Source organism: Canis lupus, chromosome 2 (genome assembly GCF_011100685.1).
Source record: "Canis lupus familiaris isolate Mischka breed German Shepherd chromosome 2, alternate assembly UU_Cfam_GSD_1.0, whole genome shotgun sequence".
NCBI classification, from domain to species: Eukaryota; Metazoa; Chordata; class Mammalia; order Carnivora; family Canidae; genus Canis; species Canis lupus.
Genome location: NC_049223.1, coordinates 16,930,288 through 16,952,738, shown reverse-complemented (window position 1 = coordinate 16,952,738; position 22,451 = coordinate 16,930,288). Strand labels below are relative to the sequence as shown.

Sequence of the window (22,451 nt, the reverse complement as noted above, 5' to 3'; positions counted from 1 at the left end):
AAATCCATCTGGTGCAGTGCATCATTGAAAGCTCTTGTTTCTTTGGAGATATTGGGCTTAGAAGATGTGTCATTTACAGAAAGCGACATGTTAAAATCTCCCCGTTTTAGTGTACTATTAGCTAAGTATGTCTTAATTTTGGTTACTAATTGACTGTTATACTTGGCAGCTCCCGCATTCGGGGCATAAATACTCATGATTGTTAGGTCCTCTTGTTGGAGAGATCCTTTAAGTATGATATAGTGTCCCTCTTCATCTCTCACTACAGTCTTTGGGATAAACTTTAATTTAGATGATATAAGGATAGGTATCCCTGGTTTCTTTTGAGGACCATTTGAATGGTAAAGGGTTCTCCAACCTTTTATTTTCAGGCTGTAGGTGTTCTTAGGTCTAAAATGAGTCTCTTATAGACAGCAAATAGATGGGTGTTGCTCTTTTTATCCAGTCTGAAACCCTGCGCCTTTTGATGGGGTCAATAAGCCCATTCATGTTCAGAGTTACTCTTGAAAGTTATGAATTTAGTGCCATCATGATACCTATTCAGTCCCTGTTTTTGTGGATTGTTTCCTTGGACTTCCTCTTTCTTTTACAGAGTCCCCCTTTATATTTCTTTCAGAACTGGTTTGGTGGTCACATATTCTTTCAGTTCCTGCCTGTCTTGGAAGTTCTTTCTCTCTCCTTTTATCGTGATTGAGAGCCTTGCTGGATAAAGTATTCTTGGCTGCAGGTTCTTCTCATTTAGGACCCTGACTATATCCTGCCAGCCCTTTCTGGCCTGCTAGGTCTCTGTGGAGAGGTCTGCTGTTATCCTAATACTTCTCTCCATAAAGGTTAGGAATCTCTTGTCTCTTGCTGCTTTAAGGATCTTTTCTTTATCTTTGGAATTTGCAAGTTTCACTGTTAACTATCAAGGTGTTGAGTGGTTTTTATTGATTTCAGGGGGCGATCTCTCTATCTCCTGGATCTGGTTGCCTGTTTCCCTTCCCACATTAGAGAGGTTCCCAGCTATGATTTGTTCAAATATGCTTTCTGGTCCTCTGTCTCTTTCGGTGGCCTCTGGAACCCCTATTAACCCTAAGTTAAACTAGATTTTTCCTTCTGAGGCTGTCATTTGTTTCCCTTAACCTTTCCTCATGACCCTTTAATTGTTTTTCTCTTTTTTTCCTCAGCTTCCTTCCTTGCCATCAACTTGTCTTCTATGTCACTCACTGGTTCTTCTACCTCTTTAACCCTCATTGTTAGGACCTCCAGTTTGGATTGCATCTTATTTAATTGATTTTTAATTTCTGCCTGAGGAGATCTAAATTCTGCAGTCATAAAGTCTCTTGAGTCCTTTATGCTTTTTTCTAGAGCCACCAGTAGCTTTGTAATTGTGTTTCTGAATTCGCTTTCTGACATTGAATTGTAATCCAGATTTTGTAACTCTGTGGGAGAGAGGACTGTTTCTGATTCTTTCTTTTGAGGTGAGTTTTTCCTTCTAGTCATTTTGTTCAATGCAGAGTGGCCAAAAAGAAGTTGTACTGGAAAAAGGAGAAAAAGAGAGGAAAGGGGGGCAAGGGGGAGGACAAACAGAAAACAAAAAGCAAGAGGAGGTATCCTCTGATTCTATATACTGTAAATCCCTTGACTTCCCCTGGGACTTTCCAGTGCTGCTTGGTCAATGCTTTTTCCCCTGTCCTTCCAGCTGGTTTTCTGGGGGAGGGGCCCGCTGTGGTGATTCTCAGGTGTGTGCACCTGGGGGAGCTGCCCAGCCCCTTGCCAGGTGCAGGGCTCAGTGCAAGCTGTTTATCCTGTGAAGCTCCTGTTCAGTCCCAGGTACAAGGTGACAGCAGGAGGAACAACAAGAGTGGCGGCAGCCAGCTCTCCATCTCTTGAGTCAGCTCCCGCAGTAACTACCACAGCTCCCAGTCCGCAGGGGCCTGGGTGGTCCGGGGGCAGGGGGCGTAGATTTGCACAGCTTGGGGCCGCGTGGCAGCAGGAGCGTCCTTGCTGCCCTGTGCCCTCCCAGCCTCTACCTGCCCCGGGGGGAGTGCCGGATCCTGGGCTGTGTCCCCGGTGCCCTGGGCTCTGGGGTCTGCACCGCTGGAATCACATTCCCGGGGCCGCACAGTGGCCACCACCTGAGCTGCTCCCGGGGCCCCACTGGGCGCGGCGTCCAGCCCTTTAGGGAGCTCAGCCCGTAGTGTGTGGAGGGATCTCCCCCAGAGTGCAGTTGCTCTTTTAGTGCCCCTGGAGCCTGAGGGCATCTGTACCCCTTCTGGGATCCTGCCCGAGCTCCCTGCAAGCGCCTTTCCTTCCAGGAAGATTGGTAAAGTTTCTGCTTCTCCAGGACTGGGCTTTCCTGTCCTGGGGGCACTAGCTGCGTGGCCTTTGCCTGGCTCCTCATGGGGGCTCCTCCCCCTTGGATGCTTTTTTATTTCTTTATGTTTTTCCGTCTTCCTACCTTGATAGAAGCGCGAACTCTTCTGACTGTAGCATTCCAGCTCTTCTCTCTTTAAATCTCAGGCCGAATTCATAGGTTTTCAGGATGATTTGAAAGTTATCTAGGTAAGTTGGTGGGGACTGGTGACTTCGGGACCCTACTTTTCTGCCATCTTGCCCCGCCTCCTTCTCTTTTTAATATATACCTCGGTGCTATAAATGGTGAGATGAGTGCTATTCTTGGAGGATTCCAGAAATTTTTAACATATTATGTTTTTATTTTCATTCAATATGTGACACTTTGTAATTTCTTTTTTCATTACTTCTTTATTCCAAGGGTTTTTAAAAGATTTCTATGTATTTGAAAGAGAAGGAGAGAGAGAGAAAGAGAGCGCATAGGCGAAGGGAGGTCCAGAGGGGTAAGCGTCCTTCCCTCTGAGTGGGAAGCCCAGCATGGGGCTCAATCCCAGGACCCGGAGATCATGACCTGAGCTAAAGGCAGACACTTAATCAATTGAGCCACCTAGGCACCCAGACCCAGGGGTTATTTAGATGTGCATTATTAATCAGTTTGCAAGTATTTGAGTATTTTCCAGAGGTAGGTTTGTTCTTCATTTCTAATTTGATCACTTTGTGGTCACAGAACACACTTTCATGACTTCAATCCTTTTGACTTAGCTCCCTTTATTAAGGTTTATTTTATGACCCAGAATATAATCTCTTTGGTAAATGCTCCATGGATACTTGAGAAAGATGGTGGTGGTCAAGTCTTCTATATCCTTGATGATTTTCTGCCTATTAAAATCTCAGACTAAAATTGTAAATTTGCCTGTTTCTCTTTGCAGTTCTGTTGATTTTTGCCTTAGGTATTTTGATGTTATTAATAGATTCATAAGCATTTAGGTTTGTTATGCTTATTTGTCGACCCTTTCATCATTAACAAATGACCTTATACATCACGAGAATATATATTGCTTTGAAATCTATTTTGCCTGGCATTAATATTGCTACTCAAGCTCAGCCTTCTTTTGTCAAGTGTGAGTGTGGTATATCCTTATTTTTGTCCTTTTCACAAATTTGTGTCTTTACATTTATTTATTTATTTATTTATTTATTTATTTATTTATTTTTATTTATTTGTGTGTGTGTGTCTTTACATATAAATTGAATTTTTTATAGGCAGCCTATGGTTGTCTCTTACATTTTTATCCATTCTGACAGTCTGCCTTTTAATCGAGGCTTTTAGACCATTTTCTTTCTTTCTTTTATTTTTTGACAATTTTCATTTACTCTGATTATTGATACAGTTGATATAAATCTCTCATCCTGTTTGCTTTCCGTTTGACCTGCTTTGTTCCCATTTTCTTTGCTTTCTGCTTTCTTTTAGATTAATAAACTAATTTTTACGAGTTCAATTTATACATATATATAAATATACACATATGTGTATGTATGGGCTTTGTTTATTACTATAACTCTTAAGATTTGCTATTTTAGTGATTGCTTTAGGGTTTAATGCATATGACTCAAGCATCACAGTCCACCTTCTTGTAGTGTTATACCACATTATATGTAGTTTAAGAAAATTCCAATAGGGAACACGTGAGTAGCTTAGTGGTTGAGCATCTACCTTTGGCTCAGGGTGTGATCCCCGGGTCCTTGTATCAAGTCCCACATCAGGCTATCTCAGGGAACCTGCTTCTCCCTCTGCCTGTGTCTCTGCCTCTCTCTCTCTCCATGTCTCTCATGAATAAATAAAATCTTTTTTTAAAATTACAATAGTTTACTTCCATTGCTTCTCTCCTAGCCAGATCCTTTGTGGGTCTGTGGGATTATAGTTTTCATTCAGTTTAGAAAGGTTTCAGTCATGTTTTCTTTTCTTTTTAAAAGATTTTAAAGTTCTATTGATAATAAGATTTTATTCATTTATTTGAGAGAGAGAACATGAGCAGGGAGAGAGGCAGAGGAAGAGGGAGAAGCAGACTCCCTACTAAGCAGGGAGCCCACCATGTGGCTTGATCCCAGGACACCAAGATCATGACCTGAGCCGAAGGCAGACACCCACCGATTGAGCCACCCAGGCACCTGGTATAATCTCTTTACATTGAAGTTACTCAATATTTGTTTCATGTATGAATGAGTTAATGTGAACATGCTCGGTCCCTTATATGCAAAAAATACTCATATTGTTTTATTTTACTTTTTAAAAGAACAAATTTGTGAGAGAGCATGAGCAGGAGATGGGGAGAGGAACAGAGAGGGAGGGAACGAGGGGGTAAAGAACCTTAAGCAGACTCTGTGCTGAGTGCAGCACCCAGTGCCAGGTTCAATCCCACAACTGTGAGGTCATGACCTCAGCCAAAACCAATAATTGGATGCTTTACCACCTGACCCACCCTGATGCCTCCTGTATTTTATTTCTGTTTTTGTTTTTCCTCTGGTGTAGATTCTGTTAGCGTATTGACAATCCAGAATGCAATTCTTAAATACAAAAGATCAATAGAATTAAAAAGAAAAGACTGTGAACAACTTACAAGAAAAATTTTACAAGTGGAATATAAGGTCAATGGACTAGAACAGTTGCTATCAGAAACAAAAGAAATGAAATCTCAGTTAGAGCATCAAAAAGTGGAATGGGAACGAGAACTCTACAGTTTAAGGTATGACATCTTGGTTTTAAGGAAATATTACAACTATTTACTTTTTTTTTTTTAATAGACTCCACACTCAGCGTGGGGCTTGAACTCACAACTATGAGATCAAGAGTCACATGCTCTGTCAACTGAGCCAGCCAGGAACCCCTTGAAATACTTACTTTTATGCTGCAGATGTGTAGGAGAAGTTTTGTAATTGCTAATTTGCCTTCTGGGATTTTATAGGGAAGGAAACTCCATTAGAAATGTGAAGTATCAGAAGACGAATGGGTAAAGAAGCAGTGGTCTATGTATATACAATGGAATATTCCTCAGCCATTAGAAACGACAGATACCCACCATTTGCTTCCACGTGGGTGGAACTGGAGGGTATTATGCTGAGTGAAATAAGTCCATCGGAGAAGGACAAACATTATATGGTCTCATTCATTTGGGGAATATAAAAATTAATGAAAGGGAATAAAGGGGAAAGGAGAGAAAATGAGAGGGAAATATCAGTGAGGGTGACAGAACATGAGAGACACGTAACTCTGGGAAACGAACAAGGTGTAGTGGAAAGGGAGGTGAGTGGAGGCTGGGGTGACTGGCTGATGGGCACTAACGGGGGGCACTTGACGGGGTGAGCACTGGGTGATATGCTGTATGTTGGCAAATTGAACTCCAATTTTTTTTTAAAAAAAAGTTGTAAAGTGTGAGATTCTTTGAAATAATACTGCAAGGTTTTAACAGTGAATACTTCTAATAATTTAATGTATATTCTAAAGCATAATTTTAATGACCATGTAGAAGTCCATCATATGTAAACCTCATTATTTAACAAATTGAATTTTGGTTGTTTTCCATTTTCCTATAGTTTAATTAATGCTATAAGGAATGTCTTTTATTTAATTCTGTTTCTACAGTCTTGGTTAATTGGAATAAATTCTTTAATATAGTATTGTGTTAATGTATAAAAATATTTAGTAGAGGTCTCTGATCCACATTTTTAAATTGTTCTCAGGAAATTTTATATTATATGCCCCCCAACAGAGTGTGAAATGGCCAATTTTTCTCAAGACAGAAAAATTGGTTTATTCTTAACATATGCAGGGGTTAAAAAGTAAAATGGAAAAATGATTAATGGTTAAGTTTTTTTTAACATTTCTCACATATATAAAGAAAATTAATTCAAAAGTCTATGCTGAAAGCACATCTTACTCTATTCTTTACTTAATTAATATGGACCCTGTGATGTTTTCAAAGGAGTTTTCAAATGATTTATAAAATACATAATGATCAACAAGGTTGAGAATATTACAGAATAAGAAACATAAAAAGCATGGGCAATAGATTTTAGGCTCCCTAGTCTAGTGCTGGATCAGAGTCATCTGCAGGTGTATGGTGTGTAAACGACATCTGCTGATGCTGTCTTACACTGAAGATCATTTTTAGAGGTACCTGTGATGTTTTGTGAAATAAAAATGTATTTCTAGTGAATTTATAAAGTTGTTGATAAACAGCAACTGCTCTTTTTAATTAGTAATGAAATGATTTGCCTTAATTGAAGTGTAATTATGACTTTGTGGAGAAAAATGACAATTTTGAACCCTTTCTTAAATAATTTCAGAATTCCTTTGCTTACAACATCTCCCAGAGTTATTACTGACTAAAACTTACTAAGTTGCAAAATGCTTTCTCATTGCTTCTTTTAAACTATATATCTTTTTGAAGATATTGAAGTGATAAATTGAAAAACATGAGCCCTAGAAAGGGAAAAAAATTGAGAACAGAAAAATTTCCTTTGGATAATGAACCAACATATGTGGAACCAGATCATAAAATAAAAGTTCTATTGCTAACAAAACAAATTTTAAAATGAACACATGCATTTGCAGATTGACCTTAAAACAAGAAAAAGAAAAAAGAAGAAGTGCTGAAATTTTATATATAAATATTAAGGAGCAATTAAGAAGTAAAGAAGAGCTGAGTGAAGTAAGTCAATCATAGACAGACAAACATCATATGGTTTCACTCTATGGGGACTATAAAAATACTGAAAAGGATTATAGGGGAAAGGAGAGAAAATCAGTGGGAAAAAGTAGAGAGGGTGACAACACATTAGAGACTCCTAACTCTGAGAAATGAACAACGGATAGTGGAAGGGGAGGTGGGCGGGGGGTGGGGAGACTGGGTGACGGGCACTGAGGGGGCATTTGACAGGTGAGCACTGGGTGTTATGCTGTATGTTGGCAAATCGAACTCCAATAACAAATATACAAAAAAAATAGTATTCCATCATGTAATACTCTGGGCATTCTGTTCTCACGAAAGCTGCCTCTGAACATCATTTTGCTCTTCTATAACCTAGAGACACATTTTCATTAGGATTTTGGATCTTATCATTAAAAAAAAAAAGTCAAAAGGCTTAAGAGAGCTTAAAAAAAAATGTTCAAGAGTGGCCTTTTTTATAACAAGGCTTTTCATCCTCAATGAATAATTCAAATTTTAAATTAAATGACAGCAAAATGTGCCATAGAGTAAAAATACAAGTAGACATAGTATTGTGAAATAAAATTTCTGTGTAAAACATTTAACTAGCTTCATCAGCATCTCAAGGAAATCTAGCTCATATTTCAACATTAAAAAATTCAAAACTGGGACACCTGGGGGCTCAGTGGGTTAAGTGTCCAACTCTTTTTATGGCTCAGGTCATGATCTCACGATCACGAGACTCCGAACCAGGTGAGGCTGGAGACTCAGATCATGAGACTCAGAACCAGAGTCTGCTGGAGATTCATTTCCCTCCCTCTCCCTCTACTCCTTTCCCCCCAACCCATGCTCTGTGTAAAAATAAATACAATTCCATAAATCAATAAATCAATATAACATTTATCTCATTTTACCTTCCATCCCTTCATTCAAAATATATACATAGGGCATATGTGAGAGGCCAAGAATTCCAATAAGGTAGTAATTGTGGCTACAAAGATCATGGTTGCTATTAGGTTAAAATGAAATGTTTAATCTATTTGAAGCCTAACAATATGTATTATATCAAAGGGATACTATAAATAATATTGATGGAAATATACAATTACTGCCAAAAATTTACCTGATTCAAATTATTTTTTACACCCTTCAATTCCAAGTTTCGTCTTCTAAGATTAAGTTGAAGTTGTTTGATTTCAACTTCTTTACTATATTGCTCTTCTTTACTTCTTGTTTTTTATAATAAATTTATTTTTTATTGGTGTTCAATTTACCAACATACAGACTAACACCCAGTGCTCATCCCGTCAAGTGCCCCCCTCAGTGCCCGTCACCCATTCACCCCCACCCCCTGCCCTCCTCCCCTTCCACCACCCCTAGTTTGTTCCATGCACATTGAAGTTCCGTGCACATTGAAGCAAATGCTGGTTATTTGTCATTTCTAGGGACTGAGTAATATTCCATTTTATATATAGACCACATCTTCTATATCCATTCATCATTTGATGGATACTCAGGCTGCATCCACCGTCTGGCTATTCTGGAAAATGCTGCTATAAACATTGGGGTGCAGGTGTCGCGGTTTTTCACTGCATCTCTATCTTTGGGGTAAATCCCGAGTGGTGCTATTGCTGGGTCATAGGGTAGCTCTATTTTTAACTCTTTGAGGAACCTCCACACAGTTTTCCATAGTGGCTGTACCAGTTCACATTCCCACCAACAGTACAAGAGGGTTCCCCTTTCTCCACCTCCTCTGCAACATTTGTTGTTTCCTGTCTTGTTAATTTTCCCCATTCTCACTGGTGTGACGTGGTATCTCATTGTGTTTTGATTTGTATTTGCCTGATGGCAACTGATGTGGAGTGTTTTCTCATGTGCTCGTTGGCCATTTGTATGTCTTTTTTGGTGAAATTTCTGCTCATGTCTTTTGCCCATTTCATGATTGGATTGTTTCTTTGCTGTTGAGTTTACTAAGTTCTTTATAGATCTTGGATACTAGCCCTTTACCTGATAGGTCATTTGCAAATAACTTCTCCCATTCTGTAGGTTATCTTTTAGTTTTGTTGACTGTTTCTTTTGCTGTGCAGAAGATTTTTATCTTGATGAGGTCCCAATGGTTTATTTTTGCTATTGTTTCCCTTTGCCTTCATAGATCTATCTTGCAAGAAGCTGCAGTGGCCGAGTTTACAAAGGCTGTTGCCTGTGTTCTCCTCTAGGATTCTTTTTTTTTCTTTTTTAATTTTTATTTATTTGTGATACTCACAGAGAGAGAGAGAGAGAATGAGGCAGAGACACAGGCAGAGGGAGAAGCAGGCTCCATGCACTGGGAGCCCGACGTGGGATTCGATCCTGGGTCTCCAGGATCGCGCCCTAGGCCAAAGGCAGGCAGCCAAACCACTGCGCCACCCAGGGATCCCTCCTCTAGGATTCTGATGGATTCCTGTCTCACGTTTAGATCTTTCCTCCATTTTGAGTTTATCTTTGCGTGTGGTGCAAGAGAGTGGTCTAGTCTCATTCTTCTGCACGTGGCTGTCCAGTTTTCCCAGCACCATTTATTTTATTTATTTATTTTATTATTATTATTATTTATTTATTTATGATAGTCACAGAGAGAGAGAGAGGGAGGCAAAGACATAGGCAGAGGGAGAAGCAGGCTCCACGCACCAGGGAGCCTGATGTGGGATTCAATCCCGGGTCTCCAGGATCATGCCCTCGGCCAAAGGCAGGCGCCAAACCACTGCGCCACCCAGGGATCCCCCCAGCACCATTTATTGAAGAGAGTGTCCTTTTTCCAGTGGATAGTCTTTGCTGCTTTGTCAAATATAACTTGACCATGGATTCGAGGGCCCATTTCTGGATTCTCTCTTCTGTTCTATTGATCTATTTGTCTGGTTTTGTGCCAGTACCACACTGTCTTGATGATCAAAGCTTTGTAAGACAACTTGAAATCCGGCATTGTGATGTCCCCAGCTCTGGTTTTCTTTTTCAATATTCCCCTAGCTGTTCGGGGTTTTTTCTGATTCCACACAAATCTTAAGATTATTTATTCCAGCTTTCTGAAGAAAGTGAAGAAAGTCCATGGTATGTGGATAGGAAAGCATTGAATGTAAATCGCCCTGGGTTAGCATAGACATTTTGACAATATTAATTCTTCCAATCCATGAGCATGGAATATTTTTCCATCTCTTTGTGTCTTCCTGGATTTCTTTCAGAAGTGTTCTGTAGTTGTTAGGGTATAAATCCTTTATCTCTTTGGTTAGGTTTTCCTTGGTATTGGTGGTGATCTCTCCTTTTTCATTCGTGATTTTATTAATTAGAGTCTTTTCTCCTTTGTTTTTTAAAAGGCTGGCTAATGGTTTACGTATCTTATTCTTCCTTTCAAAGAACCAACTCCTGGTTTTGTTGATCTGTTCCACAGTTCTTCTGGTCTCTATTTCATTGAGTTCTGCTCAAATCTTCACTCTCTCTGTTCTGCTTGGTGTAGGTTTTATTTACTGTTCTTTCTCCAATTCCTTTAGGTGCAAGGTTAGCTTGTGTCTTTGAGGTTTTTTTCCAATCTTTTGAGGGATGCTTGTATTGCAATGCATTTCCCGCTTAGGATTGCTTTGGCTGTATCCCAAGGATTTTGAATGGTTGTATCTTCATTTTCATTAGTTTCCATGAATCTTTTTATTTCTTCTCTAATTTTCTGGTTGACCCATTCATCTTTCAGCAGGATGGTCTTTCTCCTCCCTGTGTTTGAGTTTCTTCCAGATTTCTTCTTGTGATTGAGTTCTAGTTTCAAAGCATTGTGGTCTGAAAATATGCAGGGGACAGTCCCAATGTTTTGGTATCGGGTGGCCTATTCTGAGAAAGTTCCATGAGAAGACTGTGTATTCAGTTGCTTTTGGATGTAAAGTTCTGTAAATATCTGTGAAATCCATGTGGTGTAGTGTATCATTTAAAGCTCTTGTTTCTTTGGAGATGTTGTGCTTAGAAGATCTGTCATTTGCAGAATGTGCCGTGTTTAAGTCTCCTACTACTAGTGTATTATTATCTAAGTATGCCCCTACTTTGGTTATTAATTCATTGATAGACTTGGAAGCTCCCACATTAGAAGCATAAATATTCATGATTGTTAGATCTTCTTGTTGGATAGACCCTTCAAGTATGATATAGTGTCCCTCTTCATCTCTTAACTGCAGTCTTTGGGATAAACTTTAATTTATCTGATATAAGGATGGCTACCCCTGCTTTCTTTTGAAGACTGTGTGAGTGGTAAATGGTTCTCCAACTTTTTATTTTCATGCTGTAGGTGTCCTTATATCTAAAATGAGTCTCTTGTAGACAGCAAATAGATGGGTCTTGATTTTTTTATCCAGTCTGAAACCCTGCGTTTTTTGATGGGATCATTTAGCCCATTCACATTCAGAGTACCTATTGAAAGATGTTGATTTACTGTCATTGTAATGTCTATTCAGTCCCTGCTTTTGTGGATTATTTCTTTGGGCTTCCTCTTTCTTTTACAGGGTCCCCATTAATATTACTTGCAGAGCTGGTTTGGTGGTCACATATTCTTTCAGCTTCTGCCTATCTTAGAAGCTCTTTATCCTATTCTGAACCAAAGGCTCACTGGATAGAGTATTCTTGGCTGCATGTTCTTGTCATGTAGAACCCTGAATATTTCCTGCCAGCTGTTTCTGGCCTGCCAGATCTCTGTGGAGAGGTCTGCTGTTAATCTAATATTTCTCCCCATATAAGTTAGAAATCTGTTTCTTGCTGTTTTAAGGACTTTCTTTTTCTTTGGAATTTGCTTGTTTCATCATTAAATGTCGAGTTCTGCTTTTTTTCCCTTCCCCTTGGTGGGGGACCTCTCTATCTCCTGGACCTGAATGCCTTTTTCCCTCCCCAAAATTAGGGAAGTTCACAGGTATGATTTGTTCAAATATCCTTTCTGGCCCTCTGGCCCTCCTGTGGAACCCCAATTATGCGTATATTTTTTCCTTCTGAGGCTCTCGATTATTTCCCTTAACCTTTCCTCATGGTCTTTTAATTGTTTTTCTCTTTTCTCTTAAGCTTTCCTCTTTGCCATCAACTTGTCTTCTGTGGCACTCACTCTTTCCTCTAACTCATTAACCCTCATTGTTAGGACCTTCAGTTTGGATTGCATCTCATTTAATTAATTTTTAATTTTGGACTAAGTAGATCAAAATTCTGCAGTCATGAAGTTTCTTTAATACTCTCTGCTTTTTTACAGAGCCACCACTAGCTTTATAATTGTGCTTTTGAATTGGCTTTCTGACATCGAATTGTAATTCAAATTCTATAAGTCTGTGGAAGAGAGTACTGTTTCTGATTCTTTTGTGGTGAGATCTTCCTTCTAGTCATTTTGCTCACTGCAGAGTGGCTGTATGAACGGGCTGAGTCAAGAATATCAACCACAATCTAAGTCAATTTCACCTTAGATGATTGTTTTTAAACATTTCATTTATGTATTCATGAGAGACACCGAGAGAGGGGCAGAGACACAGGCAGAGGGAGAAGCAGGCTCCATGCAGGGAGCCTGATGTGGCACTTGATCCTGGGACTCCAGGATCATGCCTTGAGCTGAAGGCAGGCACTAAACCACTGAGCCACCCAAGGTTTCTTATCCTTCGATGATTCTGACAAGGTCCATGACATGAAATTGAAAACGAAGAGAAGAACAAAATAACACAAAATGACCACTAAAGTGAAAAACAAATTTTAAAACAAAGTAGTAGAAAATAAAAGGCCAAGAATGCCAAGGAAGAAAAAAAGAGAAAAAAAAGCAAGGGTAAAGAGGGGAAATAGAAAAAAAGAAGTAGAAAAATAAAATGTTGGGGGGGACTGGGACATGGTGGTGGTGATGAAGTTGTAGTGGAGGGAGAATGTAGTCTACCTGAGGGGTCCTAGGGGGTGATCCTCTTGGTCCTGGGTGTATTAAGTTCTGTATGTTAGAAGATACTGAGTCCCAAATTTCTATAAACCAGAAATACTTGTAGAGAGACCCAACATTGTTCCCCAAAACATAAATGAGATAAAAAGGGGGGCAGAATGGGAACGAAGAGAGAATAGAGTCTCACAGAATGAACCAGCACGGTATACCACTTGGTTCTGGGTGCATGCTCGTCCTGTTTTAGAAGGTATTGTGCCATTGTAGAACAAAATGAGGTAGAGAAAACAAAAAAGCACACAACACACACAAAACATATCTCGTCTAGCTCCCAAAATTAAGTTGAGTATGTTGAAGGGAATCTAGAAGTGGAAAATCTATCTAAGACGTGTAATTGTAAAAATATGAGTCAAAAAGGAAGAAACCTGAAAATGAAAAGGTGGCAAAATATTGTAGTTAAGGTGGGAAAAGAGAAAGAAAATTGGAAACTTACAGTCTGATATAAAAATGAGTTGTACTGGAACATGGGGGGGGGCGGGGAAGAGGGGTACCCTCTAGTTCTATATACTGTAGATCCCTCGACTTCCCCTGGAGCTTTCCAGCGCTGCTGGGTGGGGAACTTGCTCTTCCCCTGTCCTTCCAGCTGGTCTTCTGGGGGAGGGGCGGGCTGTGCCGATTCTCAGGTGTGTGCACCTTGGGGAGCTGCCCCGCCCCCTGCTGGGTGCAGGGTCACGGGGAGCCGACCTGACCTCCCGTGAGGCCCGTGTCCCCTGGCGGCCACGCCTCTCCCAGGCACCGGGTGACACCAGGAGGGACAACCACACCGGCGGCGGCCAGGTCTCCCTGGCCCTGGAGGGCGCCCCCTGCAGTGACTCCCGCCATCTCCCAGTCCACAGGGGCCTGGATGCTCCCGGGGCAGGAGGGGCAGGAGTGTCCTCGCTGTCCTGGGCCCTCTCCGCCTCGGCCTGTCCCGGGGGGAGCAGGATCCCGGCTGTGTCCCCTGGGGTCCGGGGCCTGCGCTGCTGGAGTCTGGCTCCCGGAGCCCCTCCCGACACACCGGCTTCTCCCCGAGGCCCCACGCAGCGCGCTCCAGCCCTTTACGGAGCTGGGCCGGTGTGGGGGGCACTCGACCCTGCACACTTCCTCTGTCAGTGACCCCGGAGACTGGAGGTCCCCACCCCCCACGTCCTGGCGGAGTTCCCAGCTGAGTGCCTTTCCATCCCGGAGGAATCCGGGGCGGATTTTAAAGCTCCCACTTGTCCGCTTCTCCGGGGCTGTGCTTTCCCGCCTGGGAGGCTTTCCCCGCTGCAGGCCTCAGCCCGGCTCCTCCGGTGCCCCTCCCCACCTGATTCTTTTTTATTTTTTTCCACCTCCCTACCTTGTTAGGAGCGAAAACCCTTCTCTCTGTAGCGTTCTGACTGTTCTCTCTTTAAATCTCAGTTTGGGGGGATCCCTGGGTGGCTCAGCGGTTTGGCGCCTGCCTTTGACCCAGGGCTGACCAGGGCTGAGTCCCGGGATCAAGTCCCACGTGGGGCTCCCAGCATGGAGCCTGCTTCTCCCTCCTCCTGTGTCTCTGCCTCTCTCTCTCTCTTTCTCTATCATAAATAAATAAATAAATCTTTAAAAAAAAAAATCTCAGGTCGGACACTTGCCGGGGGAGGGGGGGCACTTGACGGGATGAGCACTGGGTGTTATACTATATGTTGGCAAATCGAGCTCCAGTAAAAAAGTAAATAAAAATCAATCATCAATCAATCTCAGGTCGAATTCGTAGGTGTTCAGGATGATTTGAAAGTTATCAAGGGGGAACCCTGGGTGGCGCAGCGGTTTGGCGCCTGCCTTTTGCCCAGGGCGCGATCCTGGAGACCCGGGGCCGAATCCCATGTCGGGCTCCTGGTGCATGGAGCCTGCTTCTCCCTCTGCCTGTGTCTCTGCCTCTCTCTCTCTCTCCTCTGTGACTATCATGAATAAATAAATAAAATCTTAAAAAAAAAAAAAGTTATCAAGGTAAGTTGGTGGGGCCAGGTGCTTGAGGATCCCTACTCCTCCCTCACCTTGCCCCCATCCCACCCAAGATGGAATTCTAAACAATCACCTTTGCAAACGAAATGAGACAGAAATGTCTCATACTAAAATGAATTCTGAGGTATTTTCTTTAGTTATTTTGAAGTACGTGTGTATGTATTTGTACGTATGTATATTTTATTTTTTGGAATTATTATTTTTCTCCATGCATGTGTATATTTCTAAAAAACCAACCCTGTACATTATGGTAAGTACAGAGGATTTTAAAAGAATACATATATATTTGTGGGTGAGTGTGTGTGTATATATATACATATATACATACGTACATACATACACATACGGGTCTATATAGGGAGGAGTGAAGTTTGTAGTCCATTAATTAATTAATTAATTAATTAATTTATTTTTTTATTTTTTAAGTTTTAATTTAAATTCCAATTAGTTAACACAGTGTAATGTTAGTTTCAGGTGTACAATATAGTGGTTCAACAGTTCCATACAACACCAGGTGCTCGTCACAATAAGTGCACGCCTTAATCCCCATCATCTTTCACCCATCCCCCTATCTATTCCCCCCACCAAACCATTAGTTTCTTCTCTATAGTTGAGTCTGTTTCTTAATCTGCCTCTCTTTTCCCCTTTTGCTCATTTGTTTTGTTTCTTAAATTACACATGAGTGAAATCATATGGTATTTGTCCTTCTCTGATTTATTTCTCTTAGCATAATATTTCCTAGCTCCATCCATGTTGTCACAAATGGCAATATTTTATTCTTTTTGATGGCTGAGTAATTTTTTTTAATTTATTTTTTATTGGTGTTCAATTTACTAACATACAGAATAACCCCCAGTGCCCGTCACCCATTCACTCCCACCCCCCACCCTCCTCCCCTTCTACCACCCCTAGTTCGTTTCCCAGAGTTAGCAGTCTTTACGTTCTGTCTCCCTTTCTGATATTTCCCACACATTTCTTCTCCCTTCCCTTATATTCCCTTTCACTATTATTTATATTCCCCAAATGAATGAGAACATATAATGTTAGTCCTTCTCCGACTGACTTACTTCACTCAGCATAATACCCTCAAGTTCCATCCACATTGAAGCAAATGGTGGGTATTTGTCATTTCTAATAGCTGAGTAATATTCCATTGTATACATAAACCACATCTTCTTTATCCACTCATCTTTCGATGGACACCGAGGCTCCTTCCACAGTTTGGCTATCGTGGCCATTGCTGCTATAAACATCGGGGTGCAGGTGTCCCGGCGTTTCATTGCATTTGTATCTTTGGGGTAAATCCCCAGCAGTGCAATTGCTGGGTCGTAGGGCAGGTCTATTTTTAACTCTTTGAGGAACCTCCACACAGTTTTCCAGAGTGGCTGCACCACTTCACATTCCCACCAACAGTGTATGAGGGTTCCCTTTTCTCCGCATCCTCTCCAACATTTGTTGTTTTCTGCCTTGTTAATTTTCCCCATTCTCACTGGTGTGAGGTGGTATCTCCTTGTGGTTTTGATTTGTATTTCCCTGATGGCAAGTGATGCAGAGCATTTTCTCATGTGCATGTTGGCCATGTCTATGTCTTCCTCTGTGAGATTTCTGTTCATGTCTTTTGCCCATTTCATGATTGGATTGTTTGTTTCTTTGGTGTTGAGTTTAATAAGTTCTTTATAGATCTTGGAAACTAGCCCTTTATCTGATATGTCATTTGCAAATATCTTCTCCCATTCTGTAGGTTGTCTTTGAGTTTTGTTGACTGTATCCTTTGCTGTGCAAAAGCTTCTTATCTTGATGAAGTCCCAATAGTTCATTTTTGCTTTTGTTTCTTTTGCCTTCGTGGATGTATCTTGCAAGAAGTTACTATGGCCGAGTTCAAAAAGGGTGTTGCCTGTGGTCTTCTCCAGGATTTTGATGGACTCTTGTCTCACATTTAGATCTTTCATCCATTTTGAGTTTATCTTTGTGTATGGTGCAAGAGAGTGGTCTAGTTTCATTCTTCTGCATGTGGATGTCCAATTTTCCCAGCACCATTTATTGAAGAGACTGTCTTTCTTCCAATGGATAGTCTTTCCTCCTTTATCAAATATTAGTTGCCCATAAAGTTCAGGGTCCACTTCTGGATTCTCTATTCTGTTCCCCTGATCTATGTGTCTGTTTTTGTGCCAGTACCACACTGTCTTGATGACCACAGCTTTGTAGTACAAACTGAAATCTGGCATTGTGATGCCCCAGCTATGGTTTTCTTTTTTAAAATTCCCCTGGCTATTCGGGGTCTTTTCTGATTCCACACAAATCTTAAAATAATTTGTTCTAACTCTCTGAAGAAAGTCCATGGTATTTTGATAGGGATTGCATTAAACGTGTATATTGCCCTGGGTAACATTGACATTTTCACTATATTAATTCTGCCAATCCATGAGCATGGAATATTTTTCCATCTCTTTGTGTCTTCCTCAATTTCTTTCAGAAGTGTTCTATAGTTTTGAGGGTATAGATCCTTTACATCTTTGGTTAGGTTTATTCCTAGGTATCTTATGCTTTTGGGTGCAATTGTAAATGGGATTGACTCCTTAATTTCTCTTTCTTCAGTCTCATTGTTAGTGTATAGAAATGCCACTGACTTCCGGGCATTGATTTTGTATCCTGCCACGCTACCGAATTGCTGTATGAGTTCTAGCAATCTTGGGGTGGAGACTTTTGGGTTTTCTATGTAGAGTATCATGTCATCGGCGAAGAGGGAGAGTTTGACTTCTTTGCCAATTTGAATGCCTTTAATGTCTTTTTGTTGTCTGATTGCTGAGGCTAGGACTTCCAGTACTATGTTGAACAGCAGTGGTGAGAGTGGACATCCCTGTCTTGTTCCTGATCTTAGGGGAAAGGCTCCCAGTGCTTCCCCATTGAGAATGGTATTTGCTGTGGGCTTTTCATAGATGGCTTTTAAGATGTCGCATTCATTAATTTAAATGCATTTGTCTGCAGGTGTCAAATAGTGACATTCATAATGCCCTTATCTGAAGTAGAAGTTTTTATTATTTTGGAAAATAGTATGGAATTTATGAGCTTTCCATAAGCACAAAACTCTTGCTACTAACAACATATGTTTTAGTTTTTGGCAATTCCTTCACCACCTCTGTATTCATAGAGGGGTTAGTTTCACACTTCCACTGATGAACAGGAGGAAAAGTGTAGCCCGTTTTAAGACCTTACTTCAGATGTTAGTCTCCTACTTTTGAGATGAGTAACAATTTGCTCCAAGTAGTATCTGATTTCATTACAAGGAGCTTTTTTTTTTAAATTTTTTTATTTATTTATGATAGTCACAGAGAGAGAGAGGCAGAGACATAGGCAGAGGGAGAAGCAGGCTCCATGCACCAGGAGCCCGATGTGGGATTCGATCCCGGGTCTCGAGGATCGCGCCCTGGGCCAAAGGCAGGCGCCAAACCGCTGCGCCACCCAGGGTTCCCTACAAGGAGCTTTTGAAATAATCATATGCTGTAATATATACTTACTGATAATTTATTGATAAGTTCCTAGTAAAATAGCTCAGTGTTATTTTCCCCTCTTCTGCATTTATTGCCATTTTAAACATCTGAAGAGGAAATAAAATTAGTTGCAGCCACAAATAATCTCATGATTTTTCTAGGAGCTACATAAATTTTACCTTAGTTAGTATTGGTATTTTGAAATATAAGGCTTTTTTTTTTCTTTTTAAAAGACTTTATGGATTCATTTGACAGAGCACAAGCAGGGGGAGTGGAGGCAGAGGGAGAGAGAAAAGCAGGCTTTCTGTGGAGCAGGGAGCCTGACACGGGACTTGCTCTCAGGATCCGGGGACCATGACCTCAGCCGAAGGCAGAGGCTTAACTGACTGAGCCACCCAGCCACTCCTGAAATACAAGGCTTCTTTTGTATTTAAGATTCACACTAGAGAAGTAGCTGCAGTTTGGTGCCAGAATAGTGGTAGTGGGTACAAAGACCTGGGGAATGTCCTGCAGCTCACTTAGTATTTTTAACCTCTCCATTCTGGAATTGTGATAACTAAAAGAGATAATTAATGTGTGCAGACATGTTTGTAGTACAATGCCTAGATTTATTAGTTATCAGTAGATAAAATTCTTATAACTGAGTATAGAAATGTTAGAAAAGTCGAATACGTATGGAATATTCTCAGGACAAAGTGAGGTTAGGAAATTGAATCTGTCCAAATATATGCAGAGCTAAGGGTTTTCCTGTGGACTGTGTTAGACATGAGACTATAAACTCAATTTTAGTGTAGTCAGATGTATTAGTTTTTTTCTTTCAAGCCTTCTGAGTTTGTTGTAAACCAGAGAAAGACCTTTCCAATTCTGAGATTCTTAGGATTTTGTCATGATTTCTTTTTCCTTTCATGCATTCATTGCTTTCAATTAAACTTTTGAACTTTGGGGAATTTATGCTTGTATAAAAGTTTGAGCTTGGATCCAACTTTGTGTTTTTCCAGTTGGATATCCACTTAACTGCAACCCATTCCTTGTATAAACATAGGATATTCTTTGATTTCAGAGAAAATCATGATAATGTCATTTTATTGAGTTCCAGCTAAAAGACTCTTGTTTTACTTAGGTTTCTCCTCCTCATGAAAAAGAAAAAGGTCTGTTACATGAAAACCGCATGTTGCAAGATGAACTTGCCATGCTAAGACTGGAAATAGACACAATAAGGAATCAGAAGCAGGAAAAGAGGTATTGTGAAGACACTGAAACTGAAAAAGAAAAGAATGACAGTCTTCAAAACGCCATAAAACTGAATGAGGTAACATTAACAAATACAGTATTCCAATCTAGTGGGCAGCTGAATGTTGTGACAACTGAGAATACCATGCTGAACTCTAAATTGCAGGATGAAAAGCTAAACAGAGAAAGACTGGAAGCAAAACTTCAATCATACCGAGCTAGACTCGCTACAGCTATACAGGATCGTGATCAAAGTCAGGCATCAAAAAGAGACCTAGAACTTGCTTTCCAGAGAGCCAAAGATGAGTGGTGTCATTTACAGGACAAAATGAACTTTGAGATGTCTAACCTAAAAGATAACAATGAGGTGCTTTCTCAGCAACTTTCTGAAGTCGAAAGTAAATTTAATGCCCTAGAAATTGAGCTCCAGTATACAAGAGATGCTCTCAGAGAAAAGACGTTGGCTTTAGAACATTTACAAAGAAACCCAAAACAAACACAGGGTCAGAAGAAGGAAATTGAGCAGAAATCTCAAAACGAACAAGGAAGTGAATAAATACATGGGAAAGCATGAATCCTTAGAAGAGAAATTATCCAACTAAAAAGTGAAAATATGTTGCTCCGAGAGCAACTAGATGATGCCTACAGCAGAGTGGAATGTAAAGAAAAGACTATAATTGATCTCAAAGACCAGGTTCAGGTTATTGTAAGAATGGTTCGAGTTGCAGGTGAAAAACGAGCTCTTCTACTGCGAGAAAAAAATAAGGAGTTAATCAATAAATGTAAACAGATAATGGAAAGAGCATTTAGATATGAAGATGAGAAAGAAGAAAGAGAAGTAAGTATTCAGAAAGACAAATATTTTTCAAGCTTCCTATTAGAAAGTTCAAAGTAATGTTTGGTTATGGCTTATTAGTACTATTTTTTTTTTTTTGGAGAGAAATAGTGCACCTGCACCTAAATGGGAGTGGGGCAGATGGAGAGGGAGAGAGAATCCAAAGTGGGCTCTATGCCCAGTGCAGAGCTCCACTTCATGACCCCGAGATCACGACCTGAATGATTATGGGTCAGTTTTGAATCTGCATAACTTGTATCCAGCAAATAAAAATTAGACCTGAAAGGTGCTTTAATTTGAATAAAAATGCACGTCATCTATGAGAAACTTCAAGAGGTTAAGTTATACATTGTTAAAGAAAGGAGTCTGATATTAATAATTTATTGTTAGTACTACTAAAATAGTTTTAATTCTTGTCACCACGTTTTAATACCATGATGAACAGATAAGTGGAAATGCTCATACCTGAGTGTTTTGACCTTGAGGTTCAAATAAGTGGATTACCTTGACAACTAACTCCAGATTTGTCACATGAACTGAAGTGTAGGTGCTGTATCTCAGTACTTTTTTTTGATAGCTTTTTAAGCATTTTCAGTTAGCATACTTTTATTTTTATTTATGTAAATTTAAATGTTTAGTCTCAAATCATTTATTCTTGTGACCTTTTCACTCTTTGAAGGCATCTACTTTTCACTAAATCATAATTTGGGATAACTGGTGACTTAGCAAAGCTGTATTTGATTTCATCTTCCCACCACGGTTTATAATTTAAGCATTTTTCAAATAATTTGCTCATTTCAAAACTCCATTGGTAACTACCATTTGGGCTTAAAATTTTCCAATAGAATTGTATCTTTGTGATTTATTAATTTGGCACTGGATCTCCATTTTCAGGCTACTGAGGGAGGGATGGCAGGATTCTTGTATAGCAGGAGTGGAGTGAGCATGAACAGGGGAGGGATCTCTAGGAGCTGAGGCCAGGAGGAAGGCAGAAGCCAGGTTATGTAGGGGGCTTGAGGGCCATTAGTATGACTTCACATTTGTTCTGAGATAGTAACCTATTGGAAGGATTTGAGCAGAGGATTGAGTATGTGAAGAACTTGGAAGTTAATTTTAGCCTCTAATAAAAAAGAGAGAAAATATTTGATTAATGTAGAATTTACCACTGCTAGTCTCACCTATACAATACCCATTTCTTTTTGAGACTTCAGCAGGCTGGGAAGCTTTGCAAATTCATCAACAAGGAATGGAGAGTGGGGCTGAAATAATTATCTGTGTAACATAAAAAGGCTCCCTGCATGGAGCCTGCTTCTCCCTCTACCTGTGTCTCTGTCTCTGTCTCTCTCTCTCTCTCTCTCTCTCTCTCTCTCTGTGTGTGTCTAATGAATTAAATAAATAAAAAATCTTAAAAAAAAGTTGGTAGTATTTTGATAGAGATTGCATTGAATGTAGAGATTGCTCGAGCTTACATAGACATTTTAACAATATTTGTTCTTCCAATCCATGAACATGGAATGATTTCAGTTCTTTATGATTTCTCAATTTCTTTCCAGAATGTCCTGTCGTCTTCAGAGTACAGATCCTTGTCTCTTTGGGTGGGTTTATTCCGAGGTATCTTATGGTGTTTAGTGCAATGGTAAATGGAATTGACTCCTCAGTTTCTCTTTCTTCCATCTCATTGTTAGTGTATAGAAATGCAACTGATTTCTGTGCATGGATTTCCTATCCTGCTGCTTTGCTGAATTCAGGAAAAGGTCCTAACAATGTTGGCGTAGAGTCTTTTGGGTTTTCCACATAGGATATCATGTCCTCTGAGAAAAGTGAGAGTTTGAGTTCTTTTCTGATTCAGACGCCTTTTTATTTCTTTTTGTTGTCTAAATGCTGAGGCTATGTCGAACAACACTGGTTGTCCAGAGAGTGGACCTCCCTGTTGTGTTCCT

General features: G+C 40.3%; 1 protein-coding gene across 12 annotated transcripts in view; it reads left to right on the top strand.

Moving 5' to 3' along the window:
* The window catches only part of LOC119869194 (coiled-coil domain-containing protein 144B-like), a 155,104-nt gene that overhangs the window by 118,059 nt on the left and 14,594 nt on the right, over positions 1-22,451 (top strand). For 8 of the 12 annotated variants that reach the window (XM_038529935.1, XM_038529933.1, XM_038529934.1 and 5 more), the window contains 3 exons: positions 4,868-5,081; positions 6,950-7,046; positions 19,567-20,514. In XM_038529935.1, coding sequence (XP_038385863.1) covers positions 4,868-5,081; positions 6,950-7,046; positions 19,567-20,232 — 977 coding nt within the window. In that variant the 3' untranslated portion in view covers positions 20,233-20,514. Of the gene's footprint in view, positions 1-4,867; positions 5,082-6,949; positions 7,047-19,566; positions 20,515-22,451 lie in introns of those variants that run through there. The other 4 variants (XM_038529936.1, XM_038529940.1, XM_038529941.1 and 1 more) reach the window with 4 other exon arrangements.